This window comes from Crocodylus siamensis, chromosome 9, assembly GCF_052110815.1.
Source record: "Crocodylus siamensis isolate JL-2025a chromosome 9, ASM5211081v1, whole genome shotgun sequence".
Lineage (NCBI taxonomy): Eukaryota > Metazoa > Chordata > Crocodylia > Crocodylidae > Crocodylus > Crocodylus siamensis.
In genome coordinates, this window is record NC_143403.1 from 58,376,066 (window position 1) to 58,398,400 (window position 22,335).

Consider the following 22,335-nt stretch of genomic DNA (forward strand, 5'->3'; position numbering starts at 1 on the left):
GAATGGGCTTTCATAGGCAACAGCCTGCTTCACCAGATGCTATGAATGGATCAGGGCAGTAGCATTTCTGCATTCATCCTTTTTTCATGCCACTGGGTAACTACATGCATACCTTGGGCCTCATATATCCAAACTTGAGCAATTATGCCAGGATAAGCTGCTCCAACATAACCACCACACCCTTCCACGTCTCTAGTGGTTTAAGTGAAACTAAACCCCTGTAACTGAAGCCTGTTTCATTTAGGTTTACCACGACAGGCACCTAGCTCACTTGCACCAATATAAAAGTGGAGATAGAACAGTCAAAAGAGAACAGCACATCCCCCACTCCCACCCCTAATTAAACTAGTTCAGTTACCTCTGTCTGAAATACTGGGGCTGCAGATGCAACAATGCATTAAGTGGCAGAGAAGGCAGCTGGGGCCTAGCTGTACATGTAGGACACTGAAGTCCATCCCTTCCCAGGGAGCTTCAGAACATGACTGACTGGCCGACCAGCCATAAGCTACCGAGGTTAGAACAGAGGAAGCAGCGAAGTAAGAGGGCAGTAGGGGCTTTTAGCTCCCAAAAAGGTAAGGGACACAGCTAGGGATTTGGAGGTGGGCACCTGAAATAATAAGTTATTGTTTGAGAGAGTAGGTGAGCCAGACTACCAGACAGCTCACACCTCAGAGCCACACTAACTCAACTCTGTACTTACGATGGATAAGGATAAAAGGGCACTCGCATTCAGTGGCTTGGAAGAGTAGTGGGCACTGCCAAGCAGTCTAAGTTTGTGCTTAAGTTTTGGGGGCAGTGAATTACAACCTAAGTGATCACAGAAGCCTGGTATCAGAAGCCCATAAAAGCAAAGAGACATCACCAAAAGTGGCATCATTTAAATACTCACCATTTCATGGGATACAAGCCAGGGATGAACATCCTTTATCCCAAAAAATTCTTTGTAGTTCCTGCAGAAAATCAACCCAACCTTAAGAACACAGGGACTAAACATGTCCTTTATGTACTATACCCACTTCTGTGGGGTTATGCCATGGATGACATTGGTCTGAGCTGCACCAGCTTGGACCATGAATTGGTTCTATTTTCTTGGTTCTTGCTTTAGACAAACACAACACTGTTGTATCTGAAACCATGAATGTACCTCTTGGGTACAGACCCTGTATCAGTCAGATCAGTCTATGGGACTTAGTCTATGACAGAGGCTTTCACAGTAATAAACCAAATGATTAGAGCCAAAACAAAAGCACAGGGAGAAGATACTTCTGTTAAGCAAGCAACAGAGCGAAGACTAACCAGCCAACTGTAATGAACAGTTTTCTCAAGCCAGCTTGGCTAAGATTGTGAGAGAGTGCTTATGCTAAGCAAGGCCTAGCATTAAAAAAAATGCACTAAAACTCCCAGAATGCTTCAAGGAGGTTGAGGAGTCAGTGATTGACATTCTGGTAATCACTTTCTGACCCTTGGATGAAAATACTGAACTTCTGACCTTTAAACAAATGATAAAAATAGCAGACATGCCGCTTACATTGTTAAGAATAGGAAACTGCATGGCTAAACCGCAATGACGAAAAACAACCGCATATTATGTCAGTTTTGACATTTTAACCCTGCAAAACCCAGCAAAACATATAGATGAATAATGTATTTAGGTTATAGAAAATTAGCATAAGAAATATAAAGGTCATTAAGGATTAACATAAGAAGTGTAATGATTATAATACAAAGCGTACCACCTGATATTATAATATAGATAAGTTAACTAAATAACCAATAGAAGTAAGAATTAGAAATGCATATGTATAAGTGTTATCATATATAACTAATAGTAAAGTTATGTTAGATGCCTCACTTCCACCATGGGGACAGTTTTGTATCTTTTGCCTAAAAAGAGATAAGGGACTCCTTTTAAATGAGCTGTTGACCAGTTCTGAGACTACTGAATCAGGCAGCCGCACCTAGCCTCCGGGTTAGAGAGCAAGGGCTTGATTTGGGAACCTCGTGAACCAACAGACCTCCTTTAGTTTATGACTTTGTGAAACAATAAAAGTTTTAAATTGAACAGGTCTGAGCCTGTGCTTAATTCAGTCCTATATAATTCGGCATCGAGCTCCCACAAAGATGAGTCATGTTTTACTTCAGTTAGAGTTAATTTGGGTGGAGAAAACAAGCCATCTCTCTGAAGACGCCATATCAAACAGAAAATTTTAGTGATACTAAGCAATGCATCAATCCTCATCCACATGAGAGTCCAAGGGGCCACACACTGTGCACACAAGTATAGGTATGATGCATTTTGCAAAGTCAGGGTTTAATATGGTCATTCGACTAGATGATCCTCAATGGTTCGGAAGAACCCGCTTCAAGTCATTAAACAACCACCACCTTTTCAAGAGACTTTAAAAACCACCACAGCATTAACAGACACTTTGTCTTAACAGAACACAATTTATTTGGCATTTGGATGAAATGTTTCTCACAGCATCTTGGGGGGGGGGGGGGGGGGGAAGAGAGAGAAAAAAAGATTAGTGCCAACCCCTCAAAAAGAAAAAAAAAAGAAAGAAATTAAACCATAAAAATGTCACAGGGACTGAATTATTACAGTATCAAATTTCATTTCTACATGGTATTTCATGGAATATCAAAATCTTTTAAACACTGTCACAGTTAAATTCAGTCACAAATCAACTACACAAGAGGAGTCTGCAAATGCAGCCTTGGCTAAAAGTATTTTTCCAGAGAAGGTAAAAAGCAGTGTCTCTTTCTCTCTCAGGCTTTCAGGCATACAAATGTCTGACATTCAGATCAGTCCAGCATAGTGATGAAAAGGCTGCCAGCAAAAAAAACTCTTCTGACTTCACCTCCAGCCTGCTCTGCTTTCCAAGGTGCACAATGCCAGAAAATTAAAAATCCATTAAAATTGTACCTCAGCAGCCAGCTAATTCAAAATATTGGTAAGGGAAGGGATCTTTGTTTTAATTCATTTTTCTCAATTAAACTACGGTTGTCTTAACTGAAATGGGAACAGTGTTGGAAGTAAAATGTGGGGCTGATACCAATTCACTTTCACTGTCTCTGTGAAGTGTAAAGGATTTAGAGGACTAGCCATCAACCATACAGGATGGGGGCTGAAACGCAAATTCCCCAGAAGTAGTGGGTAAGTTTCCCAACATTCACTTAACAAGTGGGTTAAAAAAAGTTCTAGTAGGGGGAACAAAATAAATAATGAAAAGCTGTGTTTTGTATGTAGTTAACATCAAAACTTAAGTGCTTTGCCACTGGAAATGCACAACTAAAAGATAAGAAATTTACAGCTTTGTAATCCCCAGAAATTTAGTTAAAGAAAAGCTTAACGCACCTTAACTTCCAGTGAGGAAGAAGAGAGGTCATGGAACTCATTTCTTCCAGGTAAAGACTGGGAAACCTGGAGCGCCTAATACTGCATTCCTTACACTAGCAAAACTCCTCCTAGCATCAACAGGAATGCTGCCTGAGCAAATACCGCACAATTGGTTTTGCTCTTCTATTCTGGTACTCTGTGTCCTCTCACAGAAGGACAAAAAGGGACAGTTGAGTTCAAGGGTAGATAAGCTAAACAAGAAACAATTCCAGCCACATCTGAATTTTGATCATCTGGGCTAGAATTAGAACCACCGGGGGGGCGGGGGGCGAAATCAAACTACAACCACCTCTTCTCTTGGGCTAGGAACAGAAATCACACAAATCCTTGTATAAGTGATCAAAAACCAGTTCAAATCTGTAACACAACAAAAATTCGGTGCACAGAAACCGCTTTCACAGTGTTCAAAACTGGCTGAAGATAAACCTAGCTGGATGTAGTATCAGACAGACTCAACTGATTTAGGTTAAATCAGTTTCTTGTACCTCTGTCCCAGATCCCCTCCAGATTCAATTTAACTCAACCCCCTAGCATCCCAGAATACTTTGCACCTTCCCAGCCACCCATGTCCCCCCCAGGATAGGCAGGCTAGCTGTGACCCAAACTTGTCTTCTCCAGCTGAATAGGAAGGCATGCTCTAGCACCACCTGGCTTCTGGCCTGGGCCACTGCAGGCATGTGGCTGCACTTCCAGAATCAAAAGTGAATGTCTGTTCACTTATCAGTTCAATCTATGCATTTTAGACAAACCTAAGAAGATTGAATCTATTCAGGCTCTGGCTTTTTGGCCGTCTGTCCTTAGCCTTAGAGAAAGGAGCAAGAGGGAATTTGATAACAGGTCTTCAAACAGAAAAAAAGGCTGCCATTACACAGAGGATGATGATCAACTAATCTGTGAGCAAAGGGGACAGGGCAAGTAGTAATGGTTTCAAGTCACAAGAGAAATTTAGGTTAAATATTAGGAAAGAGTTTCTAATTTTGAGGGTAGATAAGTACTGGAACAGATTACCTAAAAGGGACTGTGATATCCCTGTCATTGGAGATTACGTGCACATTAGACAAATTTGTTCCAATGACAAAAAAAATAATCCTGCACTGAAAAGAGAGGACTGGACTATACAAAACTAGGTGACCACCCTGAGGTCCCTTCCAGACCTCTTTTCCTATTATTCTACGAGGAAATTCAAAGCTGCTGTGAGATTGCATGTGCACTTATTGTGGCTAACATTGAGACCAGTGGATATCTAAAACTTTTCTTGGAGGAACAGCAAAAAATATGGCACCTCATTATATTGTAAGAGGGAAAATCAGGAGAGAGACCACAACATTTGCCCTAGATGGAACAGAGACCCCAAATGTCACAAAATTAAACTTCAACAGCCAAAAATGAAGGAAAAAAAATAAAGCTCATTTCATTTATTTGCAATGCTAGGAATGATGAAGTCCCAGGAATCTTTTCAACCCTCTCCATCATGCTTAGAGAGGATTCAAGATGCACCAACAGTTAATAAGAACAATAACCAAAAGGGTGATGGAAAAATGTCCACAATAGAAGTTAATTCCAAAGAAATAAAACCAATCCATCCAGCAGTAGGAGGAAGGGTTTCCTACAGTGAGCACCAATGTCTATGGAATAAGCATCCACAACAGAAGGTTGCTACTCGCTGTTTTTCTGTTAGTGAGGAAGTGCCAATGAGAAGTCAACTGCTTCTGCAAAACTAGTTCTTCCTTAATTGGTCCTCAAGTCTCAGTAATTATAATATTTTCAGCCACAGCCACAAAGGCTCCTAACTCCAAGATGAAGAACTGTATGTGAAACAGCTACAGTGACGAGGGAAAAAAAGTGACAATTTTATTGCCAAATTAGAAGCTCATCAACAGGTAAACAAGATCTGGACCAGGTGAGCTCTTCTGCTCAAGGCAGAATTTCCCCTTGTTTACGGTTAAAATGGATAAAAATAAAGAAGCCTCCATGCCACCACTAAAGGTGGAAAGGGCTTTGAATCTATAGAAAATTATTACACTCAGGCTTCTACAGGGAAGTCTGCATTTGGACTAATTACAACCATGAGCCGTCACAAAGTTAAGAATTGCAACAACACTTATTTTCACATCGGTTTACCACAGACATCCAGCAGTAAAAACCGTGTATTAAAAACAGGTTCACACAGTCTTATGAGATGTGTGAGGTAAAAAGCATCTGTTCACCTCAACCACGAAAACACAGCCAAGCCAAGAGGCCTTTCATTATTGCGCTAGGAAACTACAAAGAAAGAATATTCCATCTGGCTTTAAAGAAATAAAAACTCCCATTCTCCTAGTTAGTGCTACTAACAAAAGCTTTTCAGAAACAGTGTGTTGTAATAAAGACTCTGCATCCTATCCACGCGTACGCTATCATGCCCTGTCCTATCACATAGTGTAGCCAGCTTTAAGGAAGGGTTACCTTTGCAGCTCAAGAGACAACCTCATATCAGAGTATTTAGTTTCACCTTGTCCCATACAGCACAAAAGGGTACCATCTACAGTATATATTTATTAATCGCCACCCAGAAACACGCACACACTCGTACATATAAAAACTAAAGAAAACTCATTACATACAATGTATAAAACGTATGAATGTGCTCAAAAATGCACAAAACCCGCTTTATTTTCATACTTCAGAAATGCTCAATATAGTCATAAGATGTATGCATGGCTCTGACTACTACTTATCCACCCACTTCACTGGAACAGGACTCAAATTTCAGGAGAAGGAACTAGCAATAGATCCACTGGGTAGAGAACTGCTCTTCTCGGAGCGGATTAAGCCAGGCCGCGAACGGTAACAATTTTGTGAATACAACTTTCTGTGAGGGGAGGGACTTTCTAACAGTGTGTCCTAATGCACAGTTGTACATTAGCAGTACACGAGAACCATATTCACACTGTCCCTCGAGGCAATAAAGATAGTCTGCAAGTGATTGAATATCAAAACATACTAGATATGATCCAGTAAGTAAAAGTCACAGTTTTCTGTGCAGAGATGTTGAATGATCAAAAATGATCCCCGAGTACAGTGTGGCCTAAGGCAAGACACAAAATAGAGGGTAGCGGCATATACGAGGAGGAAAAAAAAAAAAAAAAATCAGTGGCACTGGGTAAGCACATAACTGGGTTTGGATCAGATTAGGCCAATCTTGTATGCTCTCTCTTTGTAACTAGCAAAATTAAAACCCCACTCCCATGCAGCAATTTCTTCTTGTCCCTCTAGGCTTGTACCTGTCATAAGGCAACAGAAGAACAGTCATGAGGGGCTCTCAGTCGAAAGCCCTTCTAACTAACCTGACCTGCTCCAGCTGGAGACAACTGCTACAGTAAGTCAGGGTTAATCAGAGTGACATGAGTGGGGGAGGAAGGAAAACCCATGTGCGCTGAAACCTCACTTCATTTTGAAAACATGAAGTGGTATTTAGTATCCATGTTATCCAAACCAGTATGTTTTAAATCTTTGCCTAAACTGGAAACATATTATTGATGGAAATGAACCACATTTTGTAGTGCACAAGTTAATTTTGCTATTTTAAATTAAGCTAAACTTAAAAGGAAGGGGATGATTTAAAAGGTCTACTACAGTGGAAAAAGACAATCAACCGGAGCATTAATCAAGGAGTTAATCCTCCTCATCTTTTCACCAAAACACTATCTAGCATGCACTGTGACTCTTCTGAAGAGATGCCAGCATTACACAGACCCATAGTTGTTTGTGGGCCAGAAGTTTACCTGCCACAGTACAAGGCATTTGCAACTACAGATAACTAAATAAAAAGGTGTTAACTGAAAAAAGGCAGTTTCTCTGAGCCCATTTATGAGAAAAGGCAGAGAAATTAAATGTTATGTAGATCCTTCTCATCCTCCAGTCCCTCCAATGTTTTGAAATAGTGGGGCAGTGACAGAGACCAAACACATACACACACTTTACACCATATAGCTCTTCTTCTTTGGCTTGTGTTTTAGCTCCTCAGTGTTCCTGCTTCTGTAAAACACAGCCACCCAACTCCCCAAAAGTTTAGACTTCTGTGCTTTTTCCAAGTGCAGCACTGGAGCAAGAGAGACATGAGATAATGTGGCGACTGCCCCCTTTCTTTTTCTTCATCGTCTGTTCCCTGGATCCAACAGTATCCAAAAAACAAGCAGCTTTATCTCTGATGCAGATTCTCACTTCTTCTCTGCGATTAAGACAGACAAAAACCAAAAAAACCAAACCAAAGCTACCCATGCTTTTCCTCTCTTCAGAAGTCAAAGACAAATCCTCTGCACTCTCCTTTCCATAGCCTGTGGAAAAAGGTGCAGCTTCTACAATCCATATTTACAGGACAGACCAATTAGTGAATGAATAAGAACAGTCAAAAAAAATAAAAGAGGTACAATTCTAAACTAGAACATAAAAGCAGAGTGCTCAGAAACAAAGTGGAGCTTCCTTCTGAAGTTCAACCCCTGGATTAGTGTTTGTCTGTACAGCTGTGTGCAAACAGTTGCTAAAATATTTCTGACCGGCAGTAAGCTTGCTATTCTTTTATACAATGGTATTAAGAGAACAGTGACTGTGGCGGCTGCCCGTAAGAGTTTCTGCCGGTGTATTTTCACTTAAAGGTGTGTCAGGAGGGACGAGGAAGGTGCTGCTATCAGCTGAGTCTTCCAGCTCTACTGGAGAAGGACCGACTGAAGGAGGAAGAGATTCCTCTGTGAGCTGTGGACAGACATCACCGTTTCCTAGTGACGGTTGACTGCTCTGCACTGTCTGAGGGAGAACTCCATCTGCAAAGAGGAAAGGCAAGAAGAATCAGAAGGATGCATACCAGACTGCACCCAAATTTATTTCCCGGCTAGCTTAGCCTCTCTGCAACAGCCCTGTAAGCATCATTAGTGCCACTCCTCTCTCTCCGCTTGTGAGAAACACACTGCTTAGTTTCGAACTGGAGATGTACAATTATAGTTTACAACTTAATATACGAATGGAGCCTGATCCAAATCAAAGTAAAGTCTTAGAACTATTGACAGATATGTTAAATAAAGCTGGATTTCAGGGGAAAGGGCTCTTTCCCAACTTTTGCACATTAGGGTGTTCTACTTTTTAAGAGGCACTTTTCACCATTAACTTCCAAAACATTAACTAAGCAACACATTACGGGGATATATCAGACCGACCCAAACAAAGTTCACTGTAAGCAGTAAAAGAGCATGCAGATTGGTGTTGGCTCATAGCAGCTCCAAATTCAGGGTAGAAATATGATTGCTGAATTTTAGCTTCCTGTTTGACTAAATTTTGGTTGTGGATTTGCAGAAATCCCAAACAGCCAGAGAACAGAAAATGGATGGCAACCTCCAGAGTAGCTATAAATACACACACATGTGCAGACACCAGAGTACAATTCCAGTCTACATTAGAATTCACTCTGTCAAAAAGTGCAAGAATGCCCAAACAAATTGGGCATGTACTTCATGTGGGCTCACACAATTTGAGGGCCTTTTTAAAATATATGGAATGTAGCTGAAATTCAGTTTTTTTCTTACCTGAACAGTATTTCTAATGTGTCCTTATAACAAGATATTTAGCAATTTGCAGATTTCATTGGACTCTGACAGGCTACACTGAGTGCTTCTGCTATAGCACTGAACTTGGAACCTCTGGGCTGTCAACCGTGCATGCTGGTACCCACACCATCCCAGCTACTAATGTGCTTAGTAGCGAAGGGCTAAAGTGACTCAGGTGGATTTATAAAAAGTGCATGTTTTCTCTCAGCTCTGGATGTGGTGCAATAGTTAGTGGCGACTTACAGGTGACCGCATACAACGCGCGAAGCAAGGACTGGAGTTCCCACTACATAAAAGGCTTGTATGAATGAGTGAGCTTAACACCATGCACCATCCAAAGGGCAGTCCAGCACCAAGAATGCCCCCACGCCCTGGCTGCTGGTCATGCACATCCCTCAAAGTTGTTTGTCTAGGGCCTGTTTGCTGAGCCTATTCCAGCTGCCAAAGGTGAGGTTTCCTATACAAAGTTTAGCACAGACATTTTAAAAGCAGTCAAGAAGTTTGCAACATGGACACATACTAATTTAGAGACCCCCCCCCGAAAAAAAAAAAAAAACTTAATGCCAGATCGGACTCCGACACCTCTCACTGCTCCTCTCTCACAACTGCAAAAAAAACAAATTCCAGTTTGGCATTCTCTCCCCTTTAAAATCAGGCTGAGAACATTCCCCCGCAGCAGTTAAACCAAAAAATCCACAACCACATACCTGGAGTAGAACAAAGGATACTGTCTGGATTGATGGAAGCCTCATAGGGAGGAGGCGGGTCATCCGGATGCTGAAGATCTGGATATTTGTAAGCTGTGTAGGGTGGTGGAGGGTCATGGAAATGAAATGCCCCCCCTTCACCATCATCCGAGAGATGCAGTGGAGTAAGACCAGTTCCAAACCCATCTGGACCATAATCAAAGCCAGGCATCCTGCGGCCCAAATTGAAGTGGTGCACTGTTCAAGAGGACAAGACACAAGACTGGTTTTATCCCATTTTCCATCCCCTGGGTTTGCAATCATGTTGAGCTCCTCTTTCCATCCCTTAGAACTTAACATGGATTTGTCACAAGTCACCAGGTCACTACTTTCAACCTTCAAACGATCCCTAGAACAACTTGTGTGCTGCAATGCTTAAGGAGTTAGTAGAAAACCTACACAGCCCAAACATATCACCTTACTGTATTTACACAGCAATGCCAAGCTCACCCTGTGCCCATATTTTTATCCTTATCCTCACTTGTGTCATCTAGATCCTAAATCAAGGTCTCCAAAGTAGGTAGAGCTCATCTACTTGCCTTAGAAAGTTTCCAAGCACACTGCTTGGCCTAGTACCAAGAGCTGGAATACCAGTTGTATTATCCAAATAGTGAATAATAGAAGCATATTATCAGACCAGTGCCAAGACAAGCTAGGTCTTGGCTGCACAAGCTCTCACAGCAATCAGGTGCAGTTACCTCCCAACTTGTTCACCTATAAATTGTAAGGCATGAGTAACAACTGATAGCAGCACAAAAATCCCTGAAAAAGATGAGAGAACCAGGGTCTTTTAAATTGACAACTGCTACACAGACAGAATAGTCATATTTAGGTATAGCCAAATACCAAGGGAGTACCTATGCAGATTTCCATTTCCACTAGTTTTCCTGAGATGTAAGATTCATCCTTCAACCATGCAGTGACTTCCCTCTAAAGCAGGGGTGGGCAATTATTTCAGCTGGAAGACCGCTTAATGAATTTTGGTGAGCTGTTGAGAGCCACAAAGGTAGCCCTGCCTCTTGACAGGTGCTCTCCCCCTCCCCCTGGTCACCATCTTGGGACCACAAGTCCCGCCGCTAACCCCTGACCTTGCCACCGGACATCCCTCCCCTCCCCCCAAAAGTACTGCATTTGGGAAGGGGGTTTCCCCATCTTGGCACTGGAACAAAAACAAATTATATACTAAAAATCAAACTTCCAAAATACAATATTGTAATTTTATTTTTAAATACTTTGTCCCAATTTGTGTGTTTGTCGTGTATATAGAGGTGATTGCATAATAACTCAAAATGAGGTCTTACACTTATATATTGTGGGGGCATGGGTAGGTGCCCAGCGCAGGCTCTGGGCAGCTGTAGCAGGGAGCACTGGGCAGTGGCAGGGGGGAGAGGTTGCTTTTCCCCTGCGCTGAGCAACAGTTTCTGCCTGGATAGCACTGCTGCTGCCGCCGCTGCTCAACATGAGCAGGTGAGTCCAGAGCAGATGTGGGGTGCGCAGAGTCGGAGCTGTGCAGTGCAGGTCCCCACTGATACCACAGGGCTGGGGCCAGCACCAGCAGCAAACAGAAGAAGCTGCCACTGCCTGGTCTGCCTAAAAAGGCAGTCCAGCTGCGGAGGCACCCTAGCCCCATTGCATGTTCAGGGAGCAGCCGATGTGCCATAGCCGGACAGTGCCTGGGCCCGGAGGAACCGAAGGACCTGCCACAGACATGACAAAGACCCTCCAGCAGCCCTGTTTTGCCCAACCCCGCCCTAAAGCCAGGCCACTTAACTCCAAGTGCATCTCAACAACAGACTACTTACAATTAGCTCCAATCAAGGACTCTATGCGCTCCCTCCGTCTCTGACGCAGCCGGTGGACCATGAAGAGCAACAAAGACAAGATAAGGAAGGAGGAGATGCAGCTCACTATCAGACGCATTCCACTTGCCATAGAGTCAAACAGGCTGTTCCCATCTGTTGTGTGAAGAAAATATTAATAGGAATTTTTTTTCTTTTTTACTTTGACAGAGACTCTTGTGTCTTCTAGTCCTGGAGAGACACACACTTCAAACTTATCATATAGGTATGAGTTTAAAAACAATAATTTCACGAACTTCTACTGTATCTGGATTTCTTTATGATCTTTTGACTTGAGCAGCCAAGTGCAGACTCAGGTCTTCGGAAAAGCAGAAGTTTAAAGACCATTTAATCTGTTTGCACATGAGCAGACAGAGCTGTGCTACAATGGAGTAAAAGATAATACAGCACCTAAAAGTCAGTCTTAGGTATTAGAAAAGACAAATTTTATTTCTACTTCTACCATAGCCTTTATGTTCAACTTAAGGCCACTCACCTAATCTTTTTTATTTCCATCTGTAAATATGGAAATACATTATATACCACCTATGAGGGAACAGAGACATCCTAATCCTATTTTACATTTCTGTTTTGGTAGTGATGTTTATTGCCACATGCCTCAAAAAAGTGGCTGAATATTATCATCATCTTCATTTAAAAAAAAGAAAGATCGCCCTCTCCCTCCACCCCACCACAAGTTGAAAGAGGGGGCCAGAAGAGTACACCCTTCCCCCCACCCAAACCACTGTCCCCTTCCAGGGTTTGCAGTCAGCAGATCAGTACAGTTCAGAGGTCCCGATATACCAACCACATCCCCTCATCACTACCTGGCCCATCAACTCACAAATAGCTGTAAAAGTCCCCAAGCATTTTCTTCCTCATTAGCTACAGAGGAGCTGGGAGAATGTGCTCAGGAAAAAGCAGAAGTTGCAGGTAGTTTACATAAAAATAAAAAATGAAAATTATCATTTGCTGAATGTACTAAAACACCAGAGCACCACCCTTCACCAATGCTTTGGGTGTCCACATTTAGCTGGTTGTTCACTTGTAAGAATAAAAAATTAGTGTTCAAGGTCACCTTGAAAAAGCTATTCATCTGATACTGTTCCCCCCAAATTCTATTTAGAAAGCTGCAAACCATAAACTTCCTGCACAACTTAGGGCTGTAGAAATTTTGTAGCACTTCTGTGCTACAAAATCTTTGGACTTTGACAGCTTTGACCCAAAAGGAAACGTTACCATGAAACGCTATTTACCATGGACTGAACTCTCTAGCCTAGATTCCTGAACAGTGCAGATACTGTCCTTGGTTCTACTTCCAAAACCTAGTAAGGCTGACTTTGAAGCCAGCTAATAACATTTGATAAAATACAGGCACATTTTAAACCTTTAAAAAGGGCTTATATTTTTAAACAAGCTCAATACATACTGATCTGAACTAGATCCAGTCACTATTCATATTGAGTACTTTTACACATGCTGGTGGGGAAGGAGAGGCTTTAGAGTGGCTCCAAGAGCCACTCTACTTAAAGTGCATTACAGCATCTCATGCATCAGCATCCCCATGCTTTAAAATGGTAATGGCGGTGCTTGAAATAAAACTTATTCGACAAGCTTTAGTTCAAAGTTTAGCTCCCTCGTCATTTTGAAATGCAGGCGCATGGATCATGAGATGTGGGAGGCTGCTGGAGTGCGGTAATTACCACATACCAGCAGACTCAATTAATAGAGTCTGCTCTGACACTGTAACCACAGCACGGCAGAACAGCCTCTGCGCTCGTGTACAGTTACCCACTGAGTTTTTATTACAGCTGGGTTTTTTTAAACTAAAACAAGTTGGTTTAAAAAGTTATGTTTTAAAAACATGCAAGATGGGATGCGTGGATATGAAGTGCTGAACCCAGGCATGCATAAAAGCACTTATCACAGCAGAATTTCAGTGCTTTACATGTACAAGTGTTAATAGCTATATAAACTCAAACGTGAGTCAGCTCTCTATTCTTCCTTTGCAAGTTCTGCTATTGTATGTGCTTGTTATGGTTAGGGACCTACTGAAACTGCGGCAGAAGTTCACTGCATAGCAGCTCCTTTAATTTTGCTTGTTTCACCCAGGAAACCCCCTTTCCTCCCCCCACCCCATTGGTGGAGGGGCCCTAGCAGCCCCCCTGCTTGCTGTCAATCAGCCAGGAGACAAAAGTTGTGGTTTTAAATATACCGCATGTTTGCCCCCCAGCACCCCAGTGGCCCTACCATTCACTACTGTTTTGCACAGCAAAACAAGCAAAATTAAAGGAGCCACCGGGCAACACACTTCAACCATGATTTCAGTAGGTCCCTAGTTATGGTTATCTAGTGAACGCTTGGCAAAGAGGCTTGAAATACAACCTTATGACAACAAGTGCTGAACTCTTCCTGATCTCCACTCCAGAGTCCTACTGCTGCTGCTGAAAGGGCTCCCCCACTTCCACGCACAAACTCTTTGCCATACTGTGCTAGATAAGATCATTTCCTGTGGCGGGTCACAAACAGCAGCAATAACCAAGGGCCTGTCTACTAGGGCCTTTATCAGCATCTGAAACCAAGCAAGGAGCCAGAACAGGCCACATGTGAGTTCCCTGGCTCATTTTACATCAAGAAGGAGTTTCCATGAACTTCTTGCCTAATCCCAGATAGAAGCTATTACAACTGTGCAACTGGAGATGGCAGATAGGTCACAATGTTTGGTCACCGTCAGAAGAGCGGCCAGATTACTCGAGAGCTAAAGCTGAAAGGTATTTTTGACGACTGTTACCTGGATGTTCAGGGTAAGCGACGAGTTCATCAGGATTCCAAGACAACACGCCGTCTTCATTAGCAGCAGGTTTATACCAGTTGAGGACCAAATATTGAGACAATATTTAAATGTTTCCTGGATTCACCCGAAACCAGGTCTTTACCCACATTTTCACGTCCTTCACAGAGGCCTGACTGCCTACACTATGATAAAGTACATGCATATTGTTGTCAATAAAAATCAGGGTTCACAGGGACTTACTGCAATCCTGACAAAGCCTTGCCACCCACCCTCTAGGCAGGTACTTTGTTTCTCAAGATGAACTGCAAGTCCCCAGCCCTTCTGATACCATGCAAAGGCACTGTATGAAAGACAGGCACTATTCTGTTTTCAGACTCTGAAAACAAATCAATTCAACAACACACAGTACCACTAGAATCAGAGACCATGTATAAGAACAGCCAGAGAACAAAAGCAGCTATTATGTTATGCTAACCAGCATTTCTGACTGAGCACTATTTTCATTTTTGTCACTGTATACCAGAGCTACTCTTCATTCCCTCACCACACCTTTTTTTTTTAAAATCATGCCCTGTACTTTCTGATAAAACACCTTAGAAAATATCCAAGGTAGACAGAACTGTCGTATTTGGTTTGGAGTTTCATTTGCTCCATGCTCATTATTATCAAACCTGATCCTCCAGCTTTGCAAGTACATTTGAGATCCACACAAGGCAACTACATGCCTTTCAACATTCTCCAATCTGCAGTAAGTGGAAACTAAGGCAACCAAAAATACCTGTCAATTTACTCCTTGCAAAGCAAATCACTTTAATACACTATATACAGAGCTGTGCGTTCCCTGGTTGTCTGTGCTAGATTTTATGGGTCAGCGATTCCACAGAGCTTCATTAGCATAGAGAAGCAAGGCTGGAAGGGAGGCAGATCAATATTTTCAGATACAAAGTCTTCTATGACAAATGATAAGATCCACTGGAGATTTGCTAGGTGGAATTTCCTCCCCTCCCCTTTAAAAAAAAATAAATAAATAATGTATTTTACACTTAATTTGATTCCCGGACAGCTCCTTTGTTAGTGACGTCAATGTGGCAATTAAATGTTCTTCTACTGCTCTGCACATGTAACCCTGTTTGATCAAGCTAATGATATTAGGTAATAAAACCACTGTCCAACAAGGTTGTAATTGTAAAACACATTTAGGCACAGGATTTTTTTACTACATATTTAAGATTCCACCCTCTGAACCTCACCCTCAGCGTCAATATGCTCCTGCTTGTTTTTATAATATAGCGTATCGCAGCCAACTGGCACACAGCAGCTTGGCTTTTCATTAAAGAGGCCAACTACAAAGCCTAGATTCTCACCAATAGATTTGCTCACGTAGTCGCCAAGTGTCTCCCACTTCTTGTTTGCAAACCCCCGCAAACTCAAACAGCTCGTCAGCTCCTGCCATCCACATCCAACACCTTGCATGGAGCCCGACGCAGCTCTGGTTATCCCCTCCCGTCTTGCCCCGACTGCTCTTGTGGTTGCCTGGCAATAGCAGCACAGTAAAATTTTGCCATGAAAAAGTGAAGCCCCTTTGTATAATGGAGAGCTCATGTTTTTTTCCCCCTCAGCCTTTGGTAGAAGGTTTCCCCACTGACAGCAGCCTTTGTTTCCAGGGCAGTTTAGAAAGCGGTTTCCTCCAAAGATATTAGAAAACCCTGTACTTCGCACAGCTTTAGACATCACCTGACTCCCCACCACAATTCTAAACTATTTTGGCTCACTCGGCTTCATCCCAAATAGCAGTTATCCAAGTATGTATCACATGCACAGATTTATCTACCGCCTTAAATTCAGCCGTATTAACTGAATTTAATAAAATCAGGAGAGAAAACCTACCTCCAATGTTGACTTGTTAAATACCTCAACTTCCTTTTCTGCCTCTCCCCCAATTTTCTACATTTAAAATTAACATATGCCATTTTCTCTAGTCTCTTCACAAGACAATTAGCTTTAGCCAATCTTTCTAGCTTTTCTCCTCATCCACCTCTCTATTACTCATCACAACCTTCTCCCAACAGGTTAAATAAAAAAAAGGAATGAAAATTGGACCTGCATAAAGCCAATTATCTAAAGGTGCCCCTTTAGTCTCATTTACTGTGAAGGAACAGCAGCACAACAGCTTTCCTCTTCTTGCTCACTGATAGAGTTCCCTGGTCATTCTCAGTTTAAAAAACCACATCCTAATTCTGCTGTGCTTTCACAGATCCTTTAGACTGGCCACAGCTTCAATTCTCAGCTCAGTTCCGAGTCACAGACCTCTTTCACACTACCCCTAGCTGTGATCTGAAAGGTTTGGCTAGAAATATAGCCAGTTTGGCTTGATGAGGGACTCTACCATAAATCAAACCCTCACTGAAAGATGACACAGACTACATCTTGAACAATATGGTTTAAAAAGTCAAAACTCCCTAGGTCTCTAACATGGAAATGTTATACCTAAATAAATTGCAGGCATCTATCAAATATTAACAGTGGACTGCAAAATAGCCATCCTGAACTGGAGACAGGAATAATATCCCAGCACTTCATATCAATTTACAGTTGCTACAGAGGCTTCCACGCAATCAGTTCTTTCATTTGTACAGAGAGATTAAAAGAAATAAAATATACTGAAAGATGTGGGTAGATTTGTCTGAACAGCTGCCACACTAAAAATTGCTCTTCTATCACACCCATGGAGACCAAGCCGATACACATATACTTCTCCCTCTGCTTTGGTACTGTAAATACAAAGGCACTAAAACAATTCCTCTATAATTCTTCCTCATTAAATGGAAATGGATCAAGTGTCTGCTGAGACTATGTGGACGTGACTGCTTGACTCATTCCTAGCACTGAAGGGTTTTTCCTCCTGGTGCCTTTTAAAATATTCTTGTATAATAGCTACTCCCTAGCTCAGACAGCAGCAAGCACTTATAACTTGCCAACTCAGTGGCAAGATTTATTTCCCCTTGGCCTTTCCTCCAATGATTAATTTACCTACTCCTGATTAGTAAACAGTTTTCTTTCTTCTGCAAAGCGGGTTTTGGGAAGATATACAGAAATCTCTGACAATGACAAATCTGTACTGATTAAAGAAAGTAATTCATTAGTTTTGCCATCTAGAATAGTAATGTGTGAACCCCCCCAGAGGGGAAATACTGAAGTGCTTCATTTCAAAATGTCAATGTTCACCACAACCAGAACAGATTTCATTATGAACCAAGCTCCACAACAGCTTAAAACACATCTTCTCCCCACATCTAAATTAAAAGCTAGCTGCTCACAGACAAGAATTCCAAAGGCGTTTTTAAGGAGTCTTATTTTGCGCAAAGTGGGTGGGGAGTGGGGGTGAGAAAAGGGCTTAAGCACAGAAAGAGCATGGCAGAACACAGCCTTCACAATCATTATTCATGGAATGGGTAAGACCCACGGCACAGACCAGGATTAGAGAACACTACGACAAGGTTATCCTATGTCATCTCAATCCTGACTGTTGGCTGACATGGCACTAAAAATTGTTTCTGAAGATAAAAGTGTAGCACTATAGCAAAGACTAGTCTTAACACGGCTGATAAGAATGAAAGGAAGGCTGCTGCTCCCCCTCAACTCTCTTCAAGAACAAGTTAAAGCATAAAATTTTTCATGTTGAATGTAACCATTAAAGCAAGGAGCTGCCTGCAGCCTTTAAACCATTAACAAAGCTAACAGGTCAGTTGTCCAAGACCGGTTGCAACTGTGGAAGCCAGTTGGCTGGTTTCATATGCTCAAAACCAAAGGCTTGGTATGAGAGAAAAAAATGACAACTCTCCACAGATTATCACAGAATTTGTGAACAGAAGATATGAATTGGTTATTTTCTTATGCAGAGATGTGTCAAACAAGCTTACAACTCAATGGCATTATAATTTTAATTAAATCCCCCTTGAAATGGTCACCAAAACCTAGCTGCCACACCCCAAAAGGCAACTTGCAAGTAATACACTGCAGAATCAACTTAGATTTTTATTGACAGAGAACTAAAAGCTAGACTCTGATCCCAGTTCATCTGATGCAGGCTGCATAGACTGAAAGATTACTAACATGCTTCTAAACTGTACAATTTATAACTCTACCTCTGCACATAACGAGGTGGTCATTGAAATGGAAGGCCATAGTCTTTCAATAACTCTTTGGAAAATTGAATCGATAACTGCTTTGACAAATAGAAGCCTGAAAGCCTAAATCAATTCCTCCTGCACCAGGGAGCAGAAAATCATGATTCCCAATATACAGAATCTCTACAAACATAAAATCTGCCAGTATCTTAATGCTAAGCAAGTGCTACGTTCTCCCTCATGCCCCCTGGCAAAAAGCATTTTAAGCTCCTCGTGTCCCAGCAAAGCAGGGCCAAGCCACCCACCAAGGCCAGAGTAATTAAGAGGAGAAAGGCATCTGCTTCCAGGAAGGACCTATGAGCATACTTTCTATACTGTGCTCTTCAATGGCTTATGTAACTCAGACCACATTACACTCCTCAGATGTACAGACAGACATCGCCCCTTCTCCTGGCTGTAACCCTGGCTACACAGGGAGTAACGGGTCCCAGCCAAACTATGCGCCTGCTGGCAGAGTGGTCAATGCACTAGTGTGGCAGCTCTCGACAGTAGCCCCTCTCTACAAGAGGGCAGCATGTATGTCTGAAAATTAGGGAAAATCTTGTAAAGAGGTACTTAAAAAAGCCATGTTCACTCTCTGTACAATACTTTGTTACCTAGAGGACTATTCCACCTACTGAACATGAAACAACTAAAGACTGAGTTGGCAACCACTTGGCCTGCAGGGGGATGATAAAGTTGCAGAGATGCAGGTGCTCCATTTCCACATGCCGACTCAAAAGAACTCTCCAAATAACTGGGCTAGTAACAAAAAACGAACAAAATATTACAGACATTTATTACTTCTTATAAGCTAGAATAAAAGCTAAATATCTGTAACCAAAAGTTGTTTGGAGACAAATAGCACCATCTACTGGTTGGGAGAAATCAAAACTAATGAGTACTCATTCCAGGTGGCCTTGGTAACAGCAACTGGTCTCAAAAGGGAAGTCCCATTTTGCTATTCTCAACACAAGCGACACACCAGACACATGTCAGAGTCTTTGTTACTAATAGAAGCACAAGCCAAACACAGACTGCTTGCTCTATGAGCCAGGGTGCATCTGAATTGCCATACCCAATCACACTAGCAGTCCATCTGGTCCAATAGTGTGTGCAGTAGCAGCAGCTGGTCCTTACACGTTCCAGTGAACAACACAGACTCCTGAAGCAGTCAACTGCATAAGAGCCTGCCCACACAGAAATCTTCCCCTGACTCTAAAATAATGAGGGGTCATCTTGAAGCAGGGAGAGGTCTCTTTTTACTAGCTCCCTTTCCGTCACTTGTTTGGTGACGTACTCGAAAAGAATTTTCACTGATTGGAAATAGTTTTCCTCTACAGAAACTGTACTGATTTGTCCCATCACATGCTTACCTTAAGGCTGTATAATTAAGCTTGCAATCAAATACTGAAAAAAGAAGCACTGATCTAATTAACAGACTCACTCAAACACCTATCGTGGCAAAGTGTTCTTCCACTGCTAAGTCTTCTAGGTCACCTATTTCTGTTTTTAAGCCTCTTGTAGTAGTACAGGTATTTATATGACTGACCTTGTGCCACATTTAGATTTAAACATCTTAAAGACACAGGGGTTTTTCCTGGACTACTTCACTAAATCTCCAATAGCCTTTACTCCATTTTAACAGTCATTTCTCCCCTGTCCTCTTGAAGTTCTGTCCTACTAGCTCCCCACAGAACCTACAGGGTCCAAGAAGCCTATTTGCTAGTTTAAAAGCATTTCCAAAACTTGTCAAGTTTTTGAAGCTAGTTCCTTGGTAGTGAAGGTGGAATCCACATCTAGGTTTAAGTTCTCCCTTACCCCAAAAGCTCCCCCCTCTTGTGCCTAGAATTCATAGTAACCTTTTACAATCTTCAAAAGCTGGGATTCTACTCCGTATGAACCCAAATGAGTCTCCAAGGATCTAGACTCCCTCTATCTCAATTTTATAAATGGAAGCAATGTGTCAGAATGACAAGCTCCTTCCCAGCAGTAGCAAGACTGCTGTCTGCACATTTTGCGACCAAGCAGATTTACACCTGATAGGCATGACCCTCCTTGAGATAAGACACTTCTAATAAAGGCCTTTCCAAGAAAAAAAAAGCCACTTACCCCTTATCTCCACCTCCCACGACCACAAAAAAACACCCAGCACCAAGAGGTTACCTACCACAAACAAGTATGTCATTAAAAGAACTACACTGGACAGGGTTTGCAGGGAGATGTGACCAAGGATCCAGCATAATATTAACTAACATGATTCGGACGTCCTTAGCATTCCATGTAACCATCCAATCCCTTCCCACATTCTTGCCATGTTTTGACCTAAATGTCCATGGAACTCACTACCACAGGTTGCCTAATTACACAATTATAAAGGGAGAACTTTTTCTTTCTTCCAAGTTTTCACAAGTGCTGATTTTCACTCTTTCATTTAGTGTCCCCAACTCTGGAGAGCTGGCAAATTGGAAAAATAAGGGTCTCATGAGTTCACTTCTAGGCTAAAATAATGCAAAGATTCCATTACAAATGCAATTAAGACACATTAAATACCCTTGAAGGATTACACCTGCTAATTAAAATAAAGCAGCAGCTTAATAACTGAAGAAATATTTTGCCCTCACTTCTCTGAAGACAGCACCAGCTGCCACATATAGAGGGTAGGGGGCCTGTTTGCTCTGAGTTCCTGCTATGACAGTCCTTTTAGATTTTGTTGGCTAGTCCAGGTCTTCGGGTCTCCCCTTGTCTCAAAGTTCAGAGGAATCCTGAAGCTGTTCTTTCAGATTAGTGAGGAGACCAGAGGAGGTTGCCAGTGGTATGCAGAAAAGGGAAAAAGTAATACTGTGTTTGTGCCCAGGTTTAACAAGATGTTACTTTCTCCTAAAATATCTGTAGCTGTATTAATCCTTTTAAGGCAAGACCATTCTCAGACAAATACTTCCATCAGAGACAGGTTGAGCCCACCCAAATGAAAAGACATTCTCTCAGTTCTCTACAGTGAGAGAAAAAAAAAGCAAGCAGGGCTGAGACCGCCCCAGGGTCTTCTCACCTTCCTCTAGTTCTCCCCAAGGGTTCCCTGTGTGCCACCAACTCATTCCCATCAGGAGAAATTGCATGCACATTCCCCTCCCCACACTGTCACATCTTGAACAGGTTCAGCTGTTGCCTTTAAATGTACAAGCAACAATCAGGCCGAGATCTCTCCCCACAAGGCAGCTGTCAGAGTTTCCCTATCCAGCTTTCTCCAGCAAAAAAAACACCTGAAAGGCTTATGCCAGCTGAAGCCAAAAATATTTCCCAAAGCACATGGGATGCTGCATGCTATCAGCTAAAATACTGCAGACAGAGCCGATTAGGCTAAGCAATAAACTTTATTTCACCATCATGCTGGTCTCACCTCTTACCTGGGTCTAGGCATGTGAATTTGCAGCACTCCTTGGGGTCTTTGCGATACTGCTGACAGCCCTGGGGCCGCTCACACAGGGCAGCCACACACATCTCTGGCTCACCATTGTGACACGTGCAGCTCAAGCAGGGATCATCCCCTTTTGGAGTGAAATAGTAGCCTTCGTCAACAACATTGTCTTTGATATCAACACAAGTCTGGCCTGGAAAAGAAACATGCATCAGTGCTTTCAAACAATCCCTTCAAAGCAATACAAGTCCAACTCATTCTGCTTGATGGGTTATAAAAATTAAACAAAACTTAATTAATGACACAGACCATTAATGCAGGAGTTTCCCTTTTTCAAAGATGACTTTGTAGAGCTAAGTAGTAAAGGGAATATGGGAAACAGATCAAAGCCCACTCAAGT

At 42.2% G+C, this 22,335-nt stretch overlaps 1 protein-coding gene across 2 annotated transcripts in view; it reads right to left on the minus strand.

Moving 5' to 3' along the window:
• Positions 1-2,428: 2,428 nt before the first annotated feature.
• DGCR2 (DiGeorge syndrome critical region gene 2) overlaps positions 2,429-22,335 on the minus strand; it is a 75,679-nt gene continuing 55,772 nt past the window's right edge. For both annotated transcript variants that reach the window (XM_090062731.1, XM_090062730.1), the window contains 4 exons: positions 21,925-22,128; positions 11,525-11,677; positions 9,684-9,920; positions 2,429-8,199 (listed from right to left, as the gene is read on the minus strand). In XM_090062731.1, the coding sequence (XP_089918857.1) occupies positions 7,958-8,199; positions 9,684-9,920; positions 11,525-11,677; positions 21,925-22,128 (836 nt within the window). In that variant the 3' untranslated portion in view covers positions 2,429-7,957. The remainder of the gene's footprint in view (positions 8,200-9,683; positions 9,921-11,524; positions 11,678-21,924; positions 22,129-22,335) is intronic.